The 18367-nt window shown below is 38.4% G+C and overlaps 1 protein-coding gene across 9 annotated transcripts in view; it reads right to left on the reverse strand.

Annotated features, from left to right (window-relative positions):
- Nucleotides 1-5831: 5831 nt before the first annotated feature.
- Nucleotides 5832-18367, reverse strand: part of SLC38A9 (solute carrier family 38 member 9) — a 78738-nt gene continuing 66202 nt past the window's right edge. For 8 of the 9 annotated variants that reach the window (XM_060191049.1, XM_007518883.3, XM_060191043.1 and 5 more), the window contains 4 exons: nt 17093-17206; nt 13391-13539; nt 8124-8213; nt 5832-6413 (listed from right to left, as the gene is read on the reverse strand). In XM_060191049.1, coding sequence (XP_060047032.1) covers nt 6248-6413; nt 8124-8213; nt 13391-13539; nt 17093-17206 — 519 coding nt within the window. In that variant the 3' untranslated portion in view covers nt 5832-6247. The remainder of the gene's footprint in view (nt 6414-8123; nt 8214-13390; nt 13540-17092; nt 17207-18367) is intronic. The other variant, XM_060191048.1, reaches the window with a different exon arrangement.

Consider the following 18367-nt stretch of genomic DNA (forward strand, 5'->3'; position numbering starts at 1 on the left):
TCTGGACGTCCTAGTAAAAAGTTGTCATGCAAATGATGAACTAACAGCATAAATTAGTTCCCTAGAATTCTCTCCCCTAAACAAGTTACTAATGTTCATTCTGAGGTCCCTCCTAGGTTTTGTCCACATTTTGACATAATTTTCTTTGGTGATTATCATTACCCTTCAATTTAAAAATGCTTTAACTTAGTAAACCATGTTAGTTTTACAGAACCACATTTACTGTATCACTATCTCATACACAGTTCTTCAAAAACATGTGTACGATGTCCCATCACAGCACTCAACAGAGACAGTGTCAAAGTCTATCATTTCACTGGTATCTCAGGAAAATGACCAGCTGTGGTGTTTGGCAGGATGGGTCCAGGATGCTGAATAGTCAAGGTCACATTTAGTTCACTGCTGTTTGCTCCTTGCTAAGTACAGAATCTTGGAACTGGGAGTCACTTAAGTATGGATTGAGAGATCAATTCTGAACTGACTGAACCAATTTGCTTTTGATTTGGGGAAGGGGAGTTGGAATAGAATCTTAGAAGAACAATAACTTATTTTCCATTAAGATTAGAATACTACCTCATTCACTCATGAACTAAACACATTGCTATCACGTGCCTGCTATGACCAAACAGAATTACATCAGTAGGACTGAGAGTTCATGGAGGAAAGATCTGGAGAGAGCTCTTTTGCCAATGTCTAAGCCAATACTGTATCTTATGGCATGGGATAAGAAATAAGATGAATGGAGAAGTTTTTACTCTTCTGAACAAGAGCTGGCCTTATCTGATCTCTGTGAAAGAATTGGGGAATATGGAAGAATGTCGTGGGGAAAATCAGGACTTGGACTACAAGAAGGCAGAAACTTCGAGCTCTTTCCTTGTCTTACGTGGTTTTGGGAGATTCTGATACCAAGCTCTTTGCCAAAAGCTGCTTACACTTATCTGAAGTGTCACATTTATTCTGAAATGTTTTTAGAGGGAGATATAGTGACAGTTTGTTGTCCAAAACAGAAGAGCAATTTAGGTTTCAGTTAAAGAAGCACACACATGTGTTCTCAAAGTGCGGGGCACTAGGGGAAGGGCTCCAAGGGGCTTGATGTGAGCGATGAGTCAGTCGCTTAATGTGACACATGTGAAAGTCACTTGAGAAGTTTGACCTTGCAAAAGATGGACTCAGCTTTCTGCCCTGGGGTCAGAATACAACAGCATTTCCCGACAAAATTCAATCAAATATGAACCCGAAGTTGTTTTTCTGCAAAATATTTGATTTAATTTCTCCTCTTATATAAAAAAAAAGACAACAAATTACATTTCAGAGAATACTGTTTAGGTTATGAGATTCCCGTAAGAGCTGTTTCGAAATTTGTGTTTACACAGTCTGAAGTGCAGTATGCAGTGGACTGTGAAACTGGGGCCAGCCAGGCTGCTTGTGTGCATTTCACTTGGGATCACAGAGCAATGCAACGTTCTATTGTTTAGGTGTCAACTAGATTTGGATGTCGTTTTGAACATTCAAATTGGGAAGGGAAAACAAACCACTAGCAGCAGATTCTAAAGTCAGTATGTCAGAGCTTTATAAAGAAAATATACCACATCAATACTTTCTGCTCTTATCAGTGAGCTCAGACATTTGAATTGCTGAGTTAGGTACTCCAGCTCTCTGAAATTTTTACAGAACCTTTCTTTTTTTATTTCCCCAAATGTGACTATTTTAAGCTAGCCAACTGTGATTTACTGCCCAATATTCACAAAAGAGAATAAGGCGGTGTCTAGAATTAAAAGTAAAGAAAACATTAAATGCTATACATAAATAGTTAAACGGTTCTCATAAAACTTGTTTTACTGAAAACCTGCCAAAACAAAAAGCAATTACACTTAATATGATCCCTTTTGACAGTGGATGTTTTAAACAACTAAACTTTGCACAGCTATTAAGTGGAGCCTGAAAATATGGGTTCTTGCTTCTTTACCACTCAACTTATTGGCCCTCCCTGAGGATCTCAATTGGCAGAGATCTGCTGTTTCTCTTCCTCTAATAGTTCTTGTATTCTAGACAGCCACATACACAGTTCCTTTACAAAATTAAAAGTTCTTTTAGGAGAACAGAAGGGAAAACACAAAGCAGAACTTGGACTGGGTTTGGTGTATTGCACCAGAGTACTCTGGGGTGCGGGGGAGTGTTCTGGAGGTCCTGGAGCGTGATGGCAGAGGAGGACCTAGGTGGGGGGTTAGAGTGTTATATGGAAGACTGAGAAATGTGACACATGGACCAACTACTGTATTTTACTGTCGACTGTAAACCATTAATCTCCCAACAGAGAGAAAAAAAAGTTCTTTTAGGTTATCAGTGACACACTTTTACCTCCTCCAAAGCATTTAATACTATAGTTTACTCAATTATTTGTGGAAATCGACATTGACAAAAAAATTCTCCTAATAAGAAGTAATTCTTTTGCAGGGGCCAGGCGGTGGCGCACCTGGTTAAGTGCACACACTACAGCGCACAAGGACCTGGGATCAAGCCCCTGGTCCCCACCTGCAGGGGGAAAGCTTTACGAGTGGTGAAGCAGGGCTGCAGGTATCTCTCCTCTCAAAGAAAATGTCTCTTCTTGAGGCTAGGCTTATTACTTACTCAAAGACATTCTGAAGTGTGATGGTTCATCCACAGGTATTACATGTCAAAAGACATTTTCCAGACCTTCATGAGTCTGTATTAGCAGGGTACATAGTCATCCATGAGGCTTTTGAAGGAAGGCTTCTCTAAATACTCATTAGTCTTTTTTTTTTTTTTTTTAACATTTCCAGTTGTGTATTACATAAACCAAATTCAAAATAAATCAAAGCTAACCGCATCATGGACAAAAGGGAAAGAAATTTAATCAGAACATCTAAAGAGGTGACAGTAGAGAGAAAGTCTAAAATTAATTGTAACGTGACCTGCATGAGCTCATATCACCATCCTAATGTGTGAGTCTGGACACCACACTCAAGGAGTTTTCTGATTTAATTTGTTAGTGACAGGGCAAAGTTGGTTTCATGGGAGGAGGGGGAGCCTAAGAAGAGAATTCATTCAGCAAGACTGTAATATTTTGAAGTCCTAATATTTCAAGGAAAAGAAAAAAGCAAGTAACTTAATTGATTCTAGTGTAGCAAAGAATGCATTCACTGTTGTATTTGCTTTGACCAAAAAACATCAAGTCATTAAAAACCTTCAAGTACATTATTAGACAGTGAAAACTCTCAAGTTTTTAAAAGACAAGGGAGGTAATGAAATAAACAGAGGCTCAGTCTAGAAAGTCTCTCAAGGTGCTCTCTGGCTTTTAATTTCTTGATCTCTAAATGAGTAAGACTCTCAAGTCATACAGATGTAGGGTTTCCCACCAAGAGAAAGACTGTCTTCATTTACTATACTTCTAACAGAGGCTATGACATACCTTCAGACATTTAGCACAGAATTTTTGAGTTAACTTCTACCGGCAATTAATGCTAATTTTATCTGTATTGTCTTACTTATTGGATAGGTATAGCCAGAAATCAAGAGTGAAGGGGGTGATAGAGAAGGAGAAAGACAGAAAGACACCGCAGCCCTGCTTCACCACTTGTGAAGTTTTCCCTCTGCAGGTGGGGACCGGGGGCTCAAATCTGCGTCTTTGTGCACTGTGCTCAACCAGGTGTGCCACCACCCAGCCCCCAATGCTAATTTTTTAATTAATTAATTTAATTAATTTGTATTTATTTATTTTATCAGAGCACTGCTAAATTGTGGCTTATGGTGGTGTGGGGGATCGAGCCTAGGAACTCAGACATGAAAGCCTGTTTACATAACCATTATGCTATCACCCCAATTCCTACTAAAAATTTCAAGACTGTCTTTATTGAAACATAGGACTAACTTCAAAAGGCTGTATTTTAAGTTTTTTCAAAAATTATTTATTATTGCACATTATTCCCTTTTGTTGTCCTTGTTGTTTTATTGTTGTAGTTATTATTGATGTCATTGTTGTTGAATAAGACGGAGAGAAATGGAGAGAGGAGGAGAAGACAGAGAGGGGGAGAGAAAGACAGACACCTGCAGACCTGCTTCACTGCTTGTGAAGCTACTCCCCTGCAGGTGGGGAGACGGGGATTCAAACCGGAATCCTTACACCACCAGTCCTTTGTGCTTTTGTGCCATGTGCGCTTAACCCACTGCACTACAGCCCGACTCCCTTGAGGGTGACTTTAAAAAATTCTGGTGGGGGTGGGGGGGTGGGCAGCAGCTCAGTGGGTTAAGCGCAGGTGGCACAAAGCGCAAGGACCCACGTAAGGATTTTTGAGCCCCCAGCTCCCCACCTGCAGGGGAGTCACTTCACAGGTGGTGAAGCAGGTCTGCAGGTGTCTGTCTTTCCCCCTCTCTGTCTTCCCCTCCTCTCTCCATTTCTCTCTGTCCTATCCAACAACAACAACATCAATAATAACTACAACAATAAAACAACAAGGGCAACAAAAGGGAATAGATAAATATAAAAAAAATTAAAAAACATTCTGGTGGCAAAAAGAGGGTGGTAGGTGAAGTAAATAGAGAAAAATGTTTCTTGAAAAATGTTTTTTTTAATTAAATGTTTATTTTTTATTATCTTTACTTATTGGAAAGAGACAGCCTGAAATTGAGAGGGAAGGGGGAGATAGAGAAATAGAGACACCTGTAGCTCTATTTCACCCCTTGTGAAGCTTCCCCTCTGCAGGTGGGGACTGGGGGCTTGAACTCCAGTCCTTGCACATTGTAACATGTGCATTCGACCAAGTGCACCACCACCCGGCCCTGAGAAAAGTCTTATAGTTACTACCTCTACACTTCTGTGTCTGCTTGATAACTTGTCTAGAGAGATTCTCTTTAAAAATGCTAATATAGGTTTAGGGTAGTGGACTGGAAATAAAGTTTTGCTGAAAGAAGTCACAGCTAGTCTGGAATATGGGCCTCTTTACAACTTTTCAAAGGCTATCTTTCTCAAAGAAAGTCAATAACCGTGGTCTGGGAGGTGGCACAGTGGATGAAGCACTGGACTCTCAAGTGTGAGGTCCTGAGTTCAATCCCTAGCAGCACATGCAACAGAGTGATGTGTCTGGTTCTTTCTCTATTTATCTCCCCCTCTCTTCTTCATGAACAAATGAATAAAGTCTTATTAAAAAGGAAGAAAGAAAGCCAATAACCAAACCTACACATTTTCCTGGGATGTGGCATGTGTGTTAACACACTTTTTTTTCTTAACATTTGCCTAAAATTAGAGATATCTAATTTTTCAGCTGAATAGAAAGACTATCTTACATGGAAAACATGGACTTGAATGCTGTTTTAGCTTTTAGTTTGAAAGAGAAAATGTGTTAATTGCAAGAATTCAGATTTCCCAATCCTTTTCTCAAATGCCAGGAGTTTCTCTTACGGGCTTTAACTTTCTACCTTGCCAGTTACGGAAGAAGAGGGACGTCTACTTTGGGGGGACATGCCTCAAGCAGAATTAACCTCCTCTGGTAAAGAAAACACTTTCACAGCCCAGAACACACACTGGGAGAGGAGGCCTCATTCTTCCTGGCTCCTTCTCTATTCCTGTCCTCCCCTGCAGGACCTCACATGTGCCTCTCTGCCATGTGTCCTACACTCTGCCCAACTGGTCCTGCTGTTACATCTTGCGCAATGAACAGGGACTGAAAAAGCTGGAGGCGCTTATCTCTCTTTCCCCCACCAGTTTATGGGGACAACTATCCTTGTTTCTGTGTAAAATCTGGCTGGAGAAAAGACAGTTTCATGACCCAAGTCACTGGATTATAAACAAAGGAGGAACCATAAAGCAACAACACTCTCCTAGAGTTCATTTATTAATACTTCACCTAAGTTTCATGTGCAAGGTTAACTTAGGGTACAACTAAGCATTCTATTAACACTGACATCATGGAGACTTATTTTATTATTATTTTTTTACAAATGAGGTATTTGGTTTACTGTCCCAGACAGTAAAAGTCTGGGCAAATGGCAGACATATTCTAACAAGTAAAAAAAAAAAACAACAAAAAAAAATCAAAAAATTGAAATAGAATTTGGCAATAATTGCCATGATACCCTGAGAATTTTTATGACAGCCAAAATAAACCTACCCACCCAATATCTCTAAAAGCAAAACTCAGTATGTTTTTTTTTTTTTTCCCCTTGAAGGCATACATTTCTACTCAGAAAAGACAATCATGAAAGATTTTGAGAAGACAGTTAGTTGAGCATTTTACATAAAAAACTGAACAATCAAGTTACCCAGGCCCAAAAGGATGATGAAAACATGAAATAATAATTTAGGCCACGTCAGGCGCTCTTCTTGGTAGAGAGAAATTATATAGATGAGGGATGGGTAAATGAAGACAAAGGCCAGGCCACAGGCTGCTCCTGAGTATCTGTAAGACAAAAGCTTTTCAGGTCAATATTCATCTTGAATTTTGCTCTTCCTGACTAATAATTAAGGTAATATTTTAACCCTCCTTAGTCTGAGACTGAAGGAAAAAAAAAGGGGGGAGGAGGCATTTTGAATCATTTATTGTTAACAGAAAACATTTGAATTTAAAACTTTTTTTTTTACTTGCCAAGTTAATATAAAATATCATTTCCTGCTCATCTTTCGAGCATCTGTTTGGCAAGGAGTTTTTATTCATCTCTCATATCTCCGAATCTTTAAGTTTCTGTGTTTCAGTTGTTGCTGCTAGTACCTCAGAAACATCTGCAGACATATTTCCTATCTTTGATCTTTTGTAAACTAATTAGACATTCCGAGTTCTTGAAGGACTGCTAGCATCTGCTTAAAAATGAGGACAGATAAGTATCATAGAAAAACTATCAGTATATTGCAGTAGCAGAAATACTTAAAGCACAAGACTAACAAAGGGCTTTCTTCTCTCTTTCCCTATATGTGGCTTAACTGAAACTTATAAATGTACTATATTCCGTAAATTTCAGCCTCGTAGCCTTCCTTTTTTGTTTCTTGCTACATTCTTTTTTAAAATTCTATTTATTTATTTATTTATTTATTTTCCCTTTTGTTGCCCTTGCTGTTTTTCATTGGTGTTATAGTTATTATTGTTGTTGTTATTGATGCCGTCATTGTTGGATAGGACAGAGAGAAATGGAGAGAAGAGAGGAAGACAGAGGGGGAGAGAAAGATAAGACACCTGCAGACCTGCTTCACCGAAGCCTGTGAAGTGACTTCCAGCAGGTAGGGAGCCTCCGGTGCCTACCGGGATCCTTCCGCCGGTCCTTACTCATCGAGCCACGTGCACTTGACCGCTGCGCTACTGCCCGACTCCCTCTCGCTACATTCTTAAGTAAAAGTCCTTAGCAGAAAAATGACTCAGTTCTACCATCTGCAGATTAAGGAATCAGATCATCTGAAAGCCCAGATTTAGATGGGAATTGGAGATCACTATTTTATCCCAACCTATTCAAACCATGATCACATTTTAGAGAAAGGATATTAAGGGAAAGTCATTAGGGATCTAAATTCTTAATATCTAGTTACAGTTAACACTGAAATATGTTCTTGAATGGAAACGTATTAAGTAAATTAGAAAATCGTCTTGATATTCTAAAGACCTCCCAGACCTATAAGAAGTTCTGTTACACTTCAAAGATAACTTGGGGGGAGGGGGTAAAGAGAAAATTACGGTGGAAAATTATGAGAAAGAGACAGGAGAAGAGGTAGCGGGGCTTCAAGTATCAGGAAGAGCAGAAATGGAAGGTGTAAGCTCTTGACTTGATACTGGGGAACTACATTTGAATGTTACCAGTTTTAAATATTCCTAAGGGTTTCATATAGTGCCCTAAGACAGCAACAAGAACAAGCACAAGAATAAGATTAAGTGGCCGGGTGGTGGCACATCTGGTTGAGCACACATGTGACAGTGCAAAGGACCTGAGCCCCCAACCCCCACCTGTGTGGGGAAAGCTTCACGAGTGGTGAAGCAGTGCTACAGGTGTCTCTCTCCCTCTCTGTCTACTCCGTCCTCTCAATTTCTAACTGTCTCTATCCAATAAGCAAATACAGATAATAACAAATTTTTTTAAAGAATAAGATTAATCTATGAAGGGACAGCAACCAATGTAAGAATAGTTACCTTATGATTCCTCCTATATTTGGGTAGAAACAGGCCATTATCACTCCAGCTCCCACAATAAACAGGTTAAGAATCAGCACGTGGAAAATGCTGTACATTAGGAGTTTAGACGAGAAAACACACACACACAAATTAGGGCTACTGATATGACAATAAAATCCATCATTCACGTATTCAAAATGAAAATCTCTTAAATTTAACCCCAAGAGGGGCAAGGTAACAACAGTATGTAGTTCTGATGAAGACACAATGACGTTGGCCCTTTTGCACAATTATATCAATAGGTAAAATTTTTCTAGGAGAAAACAAATAGTATATAGTTCACATCCTGACTCATAATCCCACTTGAAACACTTGAATTATCAAAAATATGAACAAAGTTATTGACATAACTATAGTTATAGAGCATGCTAGGGCAAAGTCACAATTCGTTTAATATAACATATTAAAAATACCTAAAGGAAATATATTGAAAAGAGCAGTAGTGATTTTGATACCAATTTACCATTTTGGGTAATTTCCTCTTTTCTGCATCTTCATTTTCATCAGAGTCCTGCTCAGCTCTGGTTGAGACTGAACTTGAGACCACAGAGCCTCAAGCATAAGAGCTTCTTTGTATAATCATTATGCTAGCTCCCCCATTCTCTAACAAATGGTCTGTATTTCATGACATTTTAAAAGTTATTTTTTCTTTATAATTAGAAAAATAAATTAAGGTTAAAAAATGAGCAGGTTTTTATGTTTTTGATTCATCAAAGCTATCTAGCATTTACCATGAAAAGAGTACTTATTGCATACATGAACGCTGTTAATGATTCAAAGCTTGGTCAATTTTAGACACAAAGAAAAACTTTGTAGATGTAATTAGATGCTCAAGAGAGAACTCCATTTCTCCAAAAATGATTCTCAAAAGCTACGCTGACACATCAACGCAACCATTTGAGTCCAAATTATCTGAGGTTAATTAATCTCAGGTAAAGATTACAGAGAATGAAAAATACATAAAATTCTTTTCACACATTCTGAGGAATTACAAAAGTATTCAGGTTTCATGATCTTACTATTTCTCCAGAAACTTCAAAATTAAAATTGCTTTAGAGCTCTGAGCGATTAGCTGGGCCTTTGTTATTTTTGTAAAAGGAAATAACTCTGTGTATTTTTCCAGAGTAGAGGCTTTCAAAGTGTAATCACGAATCCCCAAAGAGTTCTTCATACCCTTTCAGGAAGTCCCTGAGGTAAAAATTATTTTCCTAATCATACAAAGTATTACTCACTTCACAAAACCAATGGTAGGTGACAATGCTGTTTCCTCAGCAGAGATAAAGGTGGTTAATTTTACCGGTGTTATGTATATTGTATTCTTTTTTTTTTTTTTTTTTGTATATTGTATTCTTTACTGCCAAATACTCTTTTAAAAAATTATAAACTAGCCTGGATCAGGATGTAAAAGTTATTAATTCTATTAAGTCTTGAGCTTGGGTAACACATCTTTTTAATGCTCATTGAGACCTATTAGGAAGCATATAATAAAGCACGGCTGAACAATAGCAAATAGTCATACTGAGGGAAGGCATTCATGCAACTGAGCTAAGAGGTAACCTGTTTTCTTCCAAAGAATGCTATGCTACTTAGGCAAACAAACTGCAGTTACACAGACCTAAGTATTGGGCAGTTTTTTGAAAGATGGATGATCACATTCATCTTCACTTCAAGAAAAACAAGTGTAGTATGTGTTGCCAATGATAAAAGTTGAGCTTCTCAACTGAAAATTAAAAAGTTGGAGACCTTATGTTACTGAGATTGTAGTGTTTCCAATATTTAGACTTATTTAATGACATTGGCAGTGATATTATTAATGAATATGGTTTTGATTTTATATAATGAAGTGTCAACATTTAAAAGATCTGCAGAATTCAGTATTTTCTTTTTAAAATATTTTTCTTTCTTTTTAAAAGATTCTCTTTATTTATTTATTGGACAGAGACAGCCAGAAATTGAGAGGGAAGGGGGTGACAAGGAGAAAGAGAGATACCTGCAGCCCCGCTTCACCACTCGCAAAGCTTCCCCACTAGCAAAGCTTCCCCCTGCAGGTGGGGACTGGGGGCTAGAACCCAGATCTTTGTGCATTGTAACATGTGTGCTCAGCCAGGTGTGCTACCCCTGGTGCCTGAACTAGTATTTTCCATATGACTAAACATAATGTTACAGAATCACACATGGGTAAAAAGTTAAAATGTAAGACAGACCAGTGAGTTTAATGTAGACAAGTTTCAGATTCAACTAACTTTTAAGAAACTATCATCTGTCAAGCTTTGATATAGAATTAAAGAAGAATGTCTACAATTGCCTGAGAAGGGTACTAAAAGTGTTACAAGTCATCACTGCTCCCAAGAAGTACTCCTGCTGCTAACTACATACCTGTATGAGAGCACATGGTCTTTGTGTATTTAAACAGAAACAACATATTATGACAAATTAACTTCAGAAGATAGGAAGACCTAATTAGCTATTAGTAAATCAAACATGAAGGAGTTTGGAAATACAAAGCAAATCTGTTGAGGGAATTTTTAAAATTTATATTAAATATTTTTAAATTCATATTAACACATAGTGGTTTTATTACTGCTTCTAAAGAAAAATTTAATTTTTTACATATTAAATGTTGGAATGCATAACGCAAATGAGTTTCTAGGGGTCCTCAAATAAGCTTTAAGCATATAAAGGGATCCTGGAGGACAAAAAGAATACATTCCAAAGCATGCAGTCTATAGAATACTTGAGATTGTAGGAGAAATTATAGTGTGCTCTTTGTGACAGGGGAGGCAAAGCAAATATGAATATAAAGGGAGACGCTAGACAGCCACCATTCAGCAAAAATAAGACAGAAAACAGGGCTGATATATTTACCTGGGTTTTTTTTTCCCATCTATGACTTCACCATATTTATTTTATTCTGGTGACTGTGAACGCAGCACAGGGTATAAACGCTATAGGACTCTTACTAAAATCTAATCTACATAAGTGCAAGACTGCTAGCTGCTACTGATTCCAGTGACAATGACCTGGTCATGCTTGATTTTTACTTTAAAAATATTTCTAAAACAATATTACATGTAACTTTATTTAACACAGGGATAGATGGCATCGCATCAGATCCTTTCCCACAAGAACTATGACTACCTGTTTAGTTACTAAAAATGCAATTCCACATCTTATCTAAAACTTCTCTTCACTTAAGATAACTTATTCTTAATAAACTATGTATGTTAGGACTAGTACTAGGTACTGCTTGCTAGAATGACTCTATAATAAAAATAAGAATAGGCGCTCATGTGGTCTGGGAGGAGGCACAATAAGAATAGGCGCTCATGTGGTCTGGGAGGAGGCACAGAGAACAGGGTATTGGGGTGGGGGTAGATAGCATAATGGTTATGCAAAATAGACTCTCATGCCTGAGGCTCCATAGTCCCAGGTTCAATCACCTACACTACCATAAGCCAGAGCTGAGCAGTGCTCTGGCAATAAATAAATAAATAGATTAATTAAATAAAGATTTATATAAAAAAAGAATGTGGTCCCAGGGAGAGGAGACTACATATTGGTTATGTAAACAAATTCTTACAACACAGGCTCCAAGGTCCCAGGCTCAGTCCCCAGCACCATCATAAGTCAGTGGTCTGATTAAAACTAAAGAAAATGGGAGTCGGGCTGTAGCGCAGTGGGCTAAGCGCAGGTGGCACAAAGCACAAGGACTGGCATAAGGATCCCGGTTCGAACCCCGGCTCCCCACCTGCAGGGGAGTCGCTTCACAGGCGGTGAAGCAGGTCTGCAGGTGTCTATCTTTCTCTCCCCCTCTCTGTCTTCCCCTCCTCTCTCCATTTCTCTCTGTCCTATCCAACAACAACAATAACTACAACAATAAAAAAAACAACAAGGGCAACAAAAGGGAAAAATAAATATTTAAAAATAAAATAAAATTAAAGAAAATATAAATGAATATTTAATAAGGAATAGTAGTACGGTCCCAAGTTCAATCTCTGGCACCACATATGCCAAAGTGATGCTCTCATTCTTTTCCCCATCTCATGTTAATAATAAAGACAAACAAATAAGAAAAACTCTAAAAAGAAAAAAAAATGAGCTATTTAGGTATCTAAGATCATAAATGGAAATTGTTTATGGGTGAGAGTGACTATTTTTGAACAAATTTTCCATTTATTTTTTATTTTGTTATTATTATTCTTTATTTTTTTGCCTCCAGGTTTTATTGCTGGGGCTTGGTGCCTGCACCACGAGTCCACTGCTCCTGGAGGCTGTATTTTATCCCTTTTGTTGCCCTTGTGTTTTTTTTTTTTATCGTTGTTGTGGTTATTATTGATGTCATTGATGTCGTTGTTGTTGGATAGGACAGAGAGAAATGGAGGGAGGAGGGGAAGCCAGAGAGGGGGAGAGAAAGACAGACACCTGCAGACCTGCCTCACTACTTGTGAAGGGATCCCCCTGCAGGTGGGGAGCCGGGGGCTGGAACCAGGATCCTTAAGCCGGTCCTTGCCCTTCCCACCATGTGCACTTACCCAGCGGCGCTACCGCCCAACCCCTACAAATATTCTACTTATTTTTATTTTTATGACAAAGACGTTCAGAGAGAAAGACATTGAGAGAAATTAGAGCACTGTTCCACTCTGGCATATGGTAGTATTAGCTGGGGACTGAACCTGGGATCTCAGACCCTGAGGCATGAAAGTCTTTTTGCATTACAATTATGCTGCCTCCCCACTCCTTAAATAGATGTTCAAAAGACCATAACACTCCTCCTTATGCATTTATTTCACCTTAAATTCTAAACACTTGTCTTGTATGTAAACAACACATGACAGCTAAATATATATTCACTAAGTAAATGAAACACATTTCTAAAAGAAACAAAAATATAAGATCAATAGCCAGTAATTAAAATAAGTTGTTTAGCATACATTGGTAACAAGGTATATATCATTAACTTATCGGTAGTATGTAATTCATAACAGCTAAATTGTAAGAAAACTGGTGTCATTGCCAATAACACTGAACTAGAGGGAATTACTTTTAAATTATTCTTGACAAGGGAGTGGCTTCTATTTTTTACAGCTCTTCTGGGAAAAAGAACTAGAATGATCTATCTTTAGCGACTTTCATTAGGCAAAAGGATCAGTCACATTTTAAGCTCATCTATTTGCACAGGCATTTGTCACTTGGCACATCTTGCTGGTCAAGAGAAGAGCCCTTACCTAGGATAACTGTCACCGAAGATATGACCCAGCAGCTGGACCCGAGCCAAGTAGCCCAGGAGAGGGTACACAGTCATCATCTGGAACAGCAGGAATATCCTTGCAATGAAGGACAGGATGTCACTGCTAGGAAAGTTGTCCAAAAAATTCTAATCCAAGAAAGATAATGAAATAATGTTCACAATTAAATGTAATATATACCAAAGCTATAAAGTGGAACGTCTTTTGCTCACCTCGAAGAGAGGTTCCATCTAGTCAAACTGCGGTTTGCGGACGGGTGCCCTCTCACAGATTGCCAACGATAATGAGGTAATTGGCTACAGAAGTTGGAAGTGGTTGGAAACTTTCATGGAAATCTGACCATTGCCACATTTTCATTCTATTTTGCAAAAGTATTGGATTGGAATTGACTTGACAAAAAAACAGCAAAAGAAACCTTGCTTTTTTGTTTTGTTTTGTTTCTCCCTCACAGAATTTGACAAACACTACTTTATAAGGCTCCAGCATGAATTTGCTCTGATATATTTAAATAGCTATTTTTTAAAAAAATTTCTGTATTGGGGAATTAATATTTTACACTGGAAAGTAAATACAATAGTCTGTACATGCATAACATTTTCCAGTTTTCCCTATAACAATACAACCCCCACTAGGTCCTCTGTCATCCTTTTTTGGATCTGTATTCTCCCTCCAACCCACCTCAGAGTATTTTACTTTAGTGCAATATGACAATTTCAGTTCAGGTTCCACTTGTGTTTTCTCTTCTGATCTTGTTTTTCAACTTCTGCCTGATAGTGAGATCATCCCCTATTCATCCTTCTGTTTCTGACTTATTTCACTCAACATGAATTTTTCAAGGTCTATCCAAGATCGGCTGAAAATGGTGAAGTCACCATTTTGTTTTGAAATATATTTATTCCCTTTTTGCTGCCCTTGTTGTAGTTATTATTGTTGTTGTTGGATAGGACAGAGAGAAGTGGAGAGAGAAGGGGAAGACAGAGAGAGGGAGAGAAAGATAGACACCTGCAGACCAGTTTCAACGCCTGTGAAGCGACTCTCCTGCAGCTGGGAAGCCGGGGGCTCAAACCAGGATCCTTACACGGGTCCTTGCACTTGGCGCCACGTGCGCTTAACATGCTGAACTACCACCAGACTGCCGAAGTCACCATTTTTTATAGCTGAGTAGTATTCCATTGTGTATATATACTACAACTTGTTCAGCCACTCATCTGTTGTTGGACACCTGGGTTGCTTCCAGGTTTTAGCTATTACAAATTGTGCTGCTAAGAACACGTGTACACAGATCTTTTTGGATGGATGTGTTGGGTTCCTTAGGATATATCCCCAGAAGAGGAATTGCAGGATCATAGGGTAGGTCCATTTCTAGCCTTCTGAGAGTTTTCCAGACTGTTCTCCACAGAGGTTGGACCAATTGACATTCCCACCAGCAGTGCAGGAGGGTTCCTTTGACCCCACAACCTCTCCAGTATTAAATAGCTAATTTAACTCAATGTTATTTGGTCTTCAATACAACTTTCTTGCTTTTCTTCCTTTGAAGCTTTATTTTGCCTCCAGGGTTATTGCTGGGGCCCAGTGCCTGAACTGTGAATCCACTGCTCCTGGAGGCCATTTTCCCTCTTGTTGCCCTTGCTGTTTATCATCGTCATTGTTATTATTATTATTGTCGTTGTTACTGGATAGGACAGAGAGAAATGGAGAGAGGAGGGGAAGACAGAGAGGGGGAGAGAAAGACAGACTCCTGCAGACCTGCTTCACCGCTTGTGAAACGACCCACCGCAGGTGGGGAGCCCAGGGCTTGAACCAGGATCCTTAATCTGGTCCTTGTTCTTAGAGCCATGTGCGCTTAACCCACTGTGCTACTGCCCAACGCCCCCTCCTTTGAAGCTTTACAATACTTTCCAAAATTAGACAATGAGATAAAAATATATTATGATGTAATGTCACTATTATTTGTAGTTAATCACTAAATAGAAAATAATATATTTCTATTTCTTTTCATGATTGTTTTCTGCATTTTAGTTTGGCATTTAGAAAGTTATTCACTCAGATTTTTTTTTCCTTCAAAATACCACAGATATGCCTGTTCCCAAGGAAGTGGGTTTTGTCTGGGCTTGTTCACTTCAGGGGATTTCTCAGCAAACATATGGTTGCCAAAAACCTTCTGGAATCAAGGAAATTAAGAGAAGGACATTTCAAGTTATCCCAACAGCATAACTCAAAACTATCTTTTAAAATAAATATACTTTTAAATGTTCAGTTTCAATTCCTCATATGAATACCAATAATTATTAACCCACATCAGTGAAAGTTCTTTCAAGTCCTAAATCTTTTTTTTTTTCTTCCTCTTTTCACCAAAGTTCAGTTCAACTTATTGTGGTACCAGGAATTTGAACTAGGGACCTCGGAGGCTCAGATACAAAATCCTTTTGGATAACCACTATGTTATCTCCCCAGTCCAGTCCTAGATAATTTTTGAGAGTGTGAAAGATTAAAACAATATAAATTAAACTTAGCCAAGTGTGTTCCATTCTGGGATAATGATTTCTGTCAAGATAGCTGTCATCATTTTCATTCATGATGCTTCTGTCAACAGTTTCCGGTTATTACACCTGTTTTACTCCTACTGAACTAATTTTGTTAAAAGAAATCCCATAGAGCTCAATTATATTTATCTCCAAATTAAGTTAGCATTCCATGAATATATTGGGCATCTTAATCAGAACCAGGCTATTAGGGAGATTTTATACTAATTAAATTCCACCTCTGCATGGTTCAACTTTGCTCTAAAAACACAGATGAATTTTAACACACACACACACACACACACACACACACACACACACAGCATTATAATTATGCAAAAAGCTGCAAAGTCCCAGCTTCAATCCAGGGACCACCATAAGCCAGAGCTGAGGATTGCTCTGGTCTTTCTATCTCTCTATCTTTCTTTCTTTCTGTATACCTCATTAAAATAAGTTAATTAAATATATTTTTTAAAAAGAATATTTACATTTGTAAACAGAATACTTATTTACATTGTAAACAGAACAAATTAACACAACTTAAATGCTTATTTGTCTCCCCCCCATTTTTTTAAATTAGTGGTTTAATAGTGGCTTATAAGATTATAGGAGGTATATGGCACAATGCACTCAGCACCAAAGTTTTGTCACCTAAGATGCCTCCACCATCATTCTCTCAATGTCTTAGTTAACCCTATTTCTTTTTCAGATATAATAATCCTATTACCATCAGGCTGAAACAACTCTACCTCTCCTGGTGTTTTGTTTTGTTTCTTTTCTTTTCTCAAGATGGAGGGTGTGAGACAGCGGAAGTTAAGAGAGGAAGAGACAGCTAGAGGAGAGACACCGCAGCACTCCACCACTTGCGAGTCCTCCCCTCTGCAGATGCTCCCACGTGGTAGCCCAGAGCTTACCCCAGATCTCTGCACATAATAATATGCGCACTCTACAGGGTGAGCCCTGCCCAGCTAGAAAATGCTGAGGGGCTGTCGGAAAAGTTACGACGTGGTTTTTACATAGAAAAAATACGTTCTGAGTTTTCCGATAGCCCAATATTTTGTGTGAGAAAATTCTCCATTCAGATTGAACTAGAAACTAAACAAATCCCAAGTTTATGAGGGAGCAAATCACACAGGTCACATAGGGGGCGGTGCCTTACCTGTTCGATGCAGTCTTTGGATAACGGTGGTGAAGGAAATGAAGCAAAAACCAGGACTCCGATATAGAGATAAGTTAAAGTCACCAGCATATAAGCAATGGACAGGTCCCTCAACTGTAAACAGAGAATGAAAATTCCCACAATACTGAATAAATTTGAAGTAAGTCTGTTTGAACAAGTTTAAAATAAGGCAGCTGATTAGTAAAAACAAGATGTATCTTTTTGCTTTGCATATATTCTTATATCTCAGGTATTCAGTTAGCTCACAGAAAATAGTTAAAATGAAATTTGCATACTTTATAGACTGACATGTAAAAAAAACTATTCTATGTAGACTAAGCTGTTGACAGACTGAGGAAGTTAAAGACAAATAATAGTTTAACATGATTGAAATTCTGATTTGATTTCAAAAGATCATCTACTTGCCAGATTATAAAATATCTAATTGAAATAACAAGTATGAGGGACACACCAAGAAAATAAGAATAAGTAACATTCACTATGATCTGTAACAATTAAAAAAAAAAAAACGGGGTCGGGTGGTAGCACAACAGGTTAAGTGCAAGTGGCACAAAGTGCAAGGACCAGCTTAAGGATCCCGGTTTGAGCCCCCGGCTTCCCACCTGCAGGGGAGTCGCTTTACAGGCGGTGAAGCAAGTCTGCAGGTGTCTGTCTTTCTCTCCCCCTCTCTCTTTCCCCTCCTCTCTCCATTTCTCTCTGTCCTATCCAACAACAATGACATCAATAACAACATTAACAATATCCACAACGATAAAAACAAGAAGGGCAACAAAAAGGAAAATAAATAAGCAAATAAAATATTTTTAAAAAATATTTATTTTATTTATTTATTCCCTTTTGTTGCCCTTGTTGTTTTATTGTTGTAGTTATTATTGTTGTTGTCGTTGTTGGATAGGACAGAGAGAAATGGAGAGAGGAGGGGAAGACAGAGAGGAGAAGAGAAAGACACCTGCAGACCTGCTTCACCGCCTGTGAAGCGACTCCCCTGCAGGTGGGGAGCCAGGGTTCGAACCAGGATCCTTATGCCGGTCCTTGTGCTTTGTGCCACCTGCGCTTAACCCGCTGCACTACAGCCCGACTCCCCGCAAATAAAATATTTTTTAAAAAGAATTAAGGAAACAACTCAGTAAACTAGCTTCTTTTTTTTTTTAAATGTTAGTGATCATGTTTTTCTTTTTTTTTTAAGATTTTATTTATTTATTAATGAGAAACATAGGAGGAGAGAGAAAGAACCAGGCATTACCCTGGTACATG

The sequence above is a fragment of the Erinaceus europaeus genome, chromosome 5 (assembly GCF_950295315.1).
Source record: "Erinaceus europaeus chromosome 5, mEriEur2.1, whole genome shotgun sequence".
Taxonomy (NCBI): domain Eukaryota; kingdom Metazoa; phylum Chordata; class Mammalia; order Eulipotyphla; family Erinaceidae; genus Erinaceus; species Erinaceus europaeus.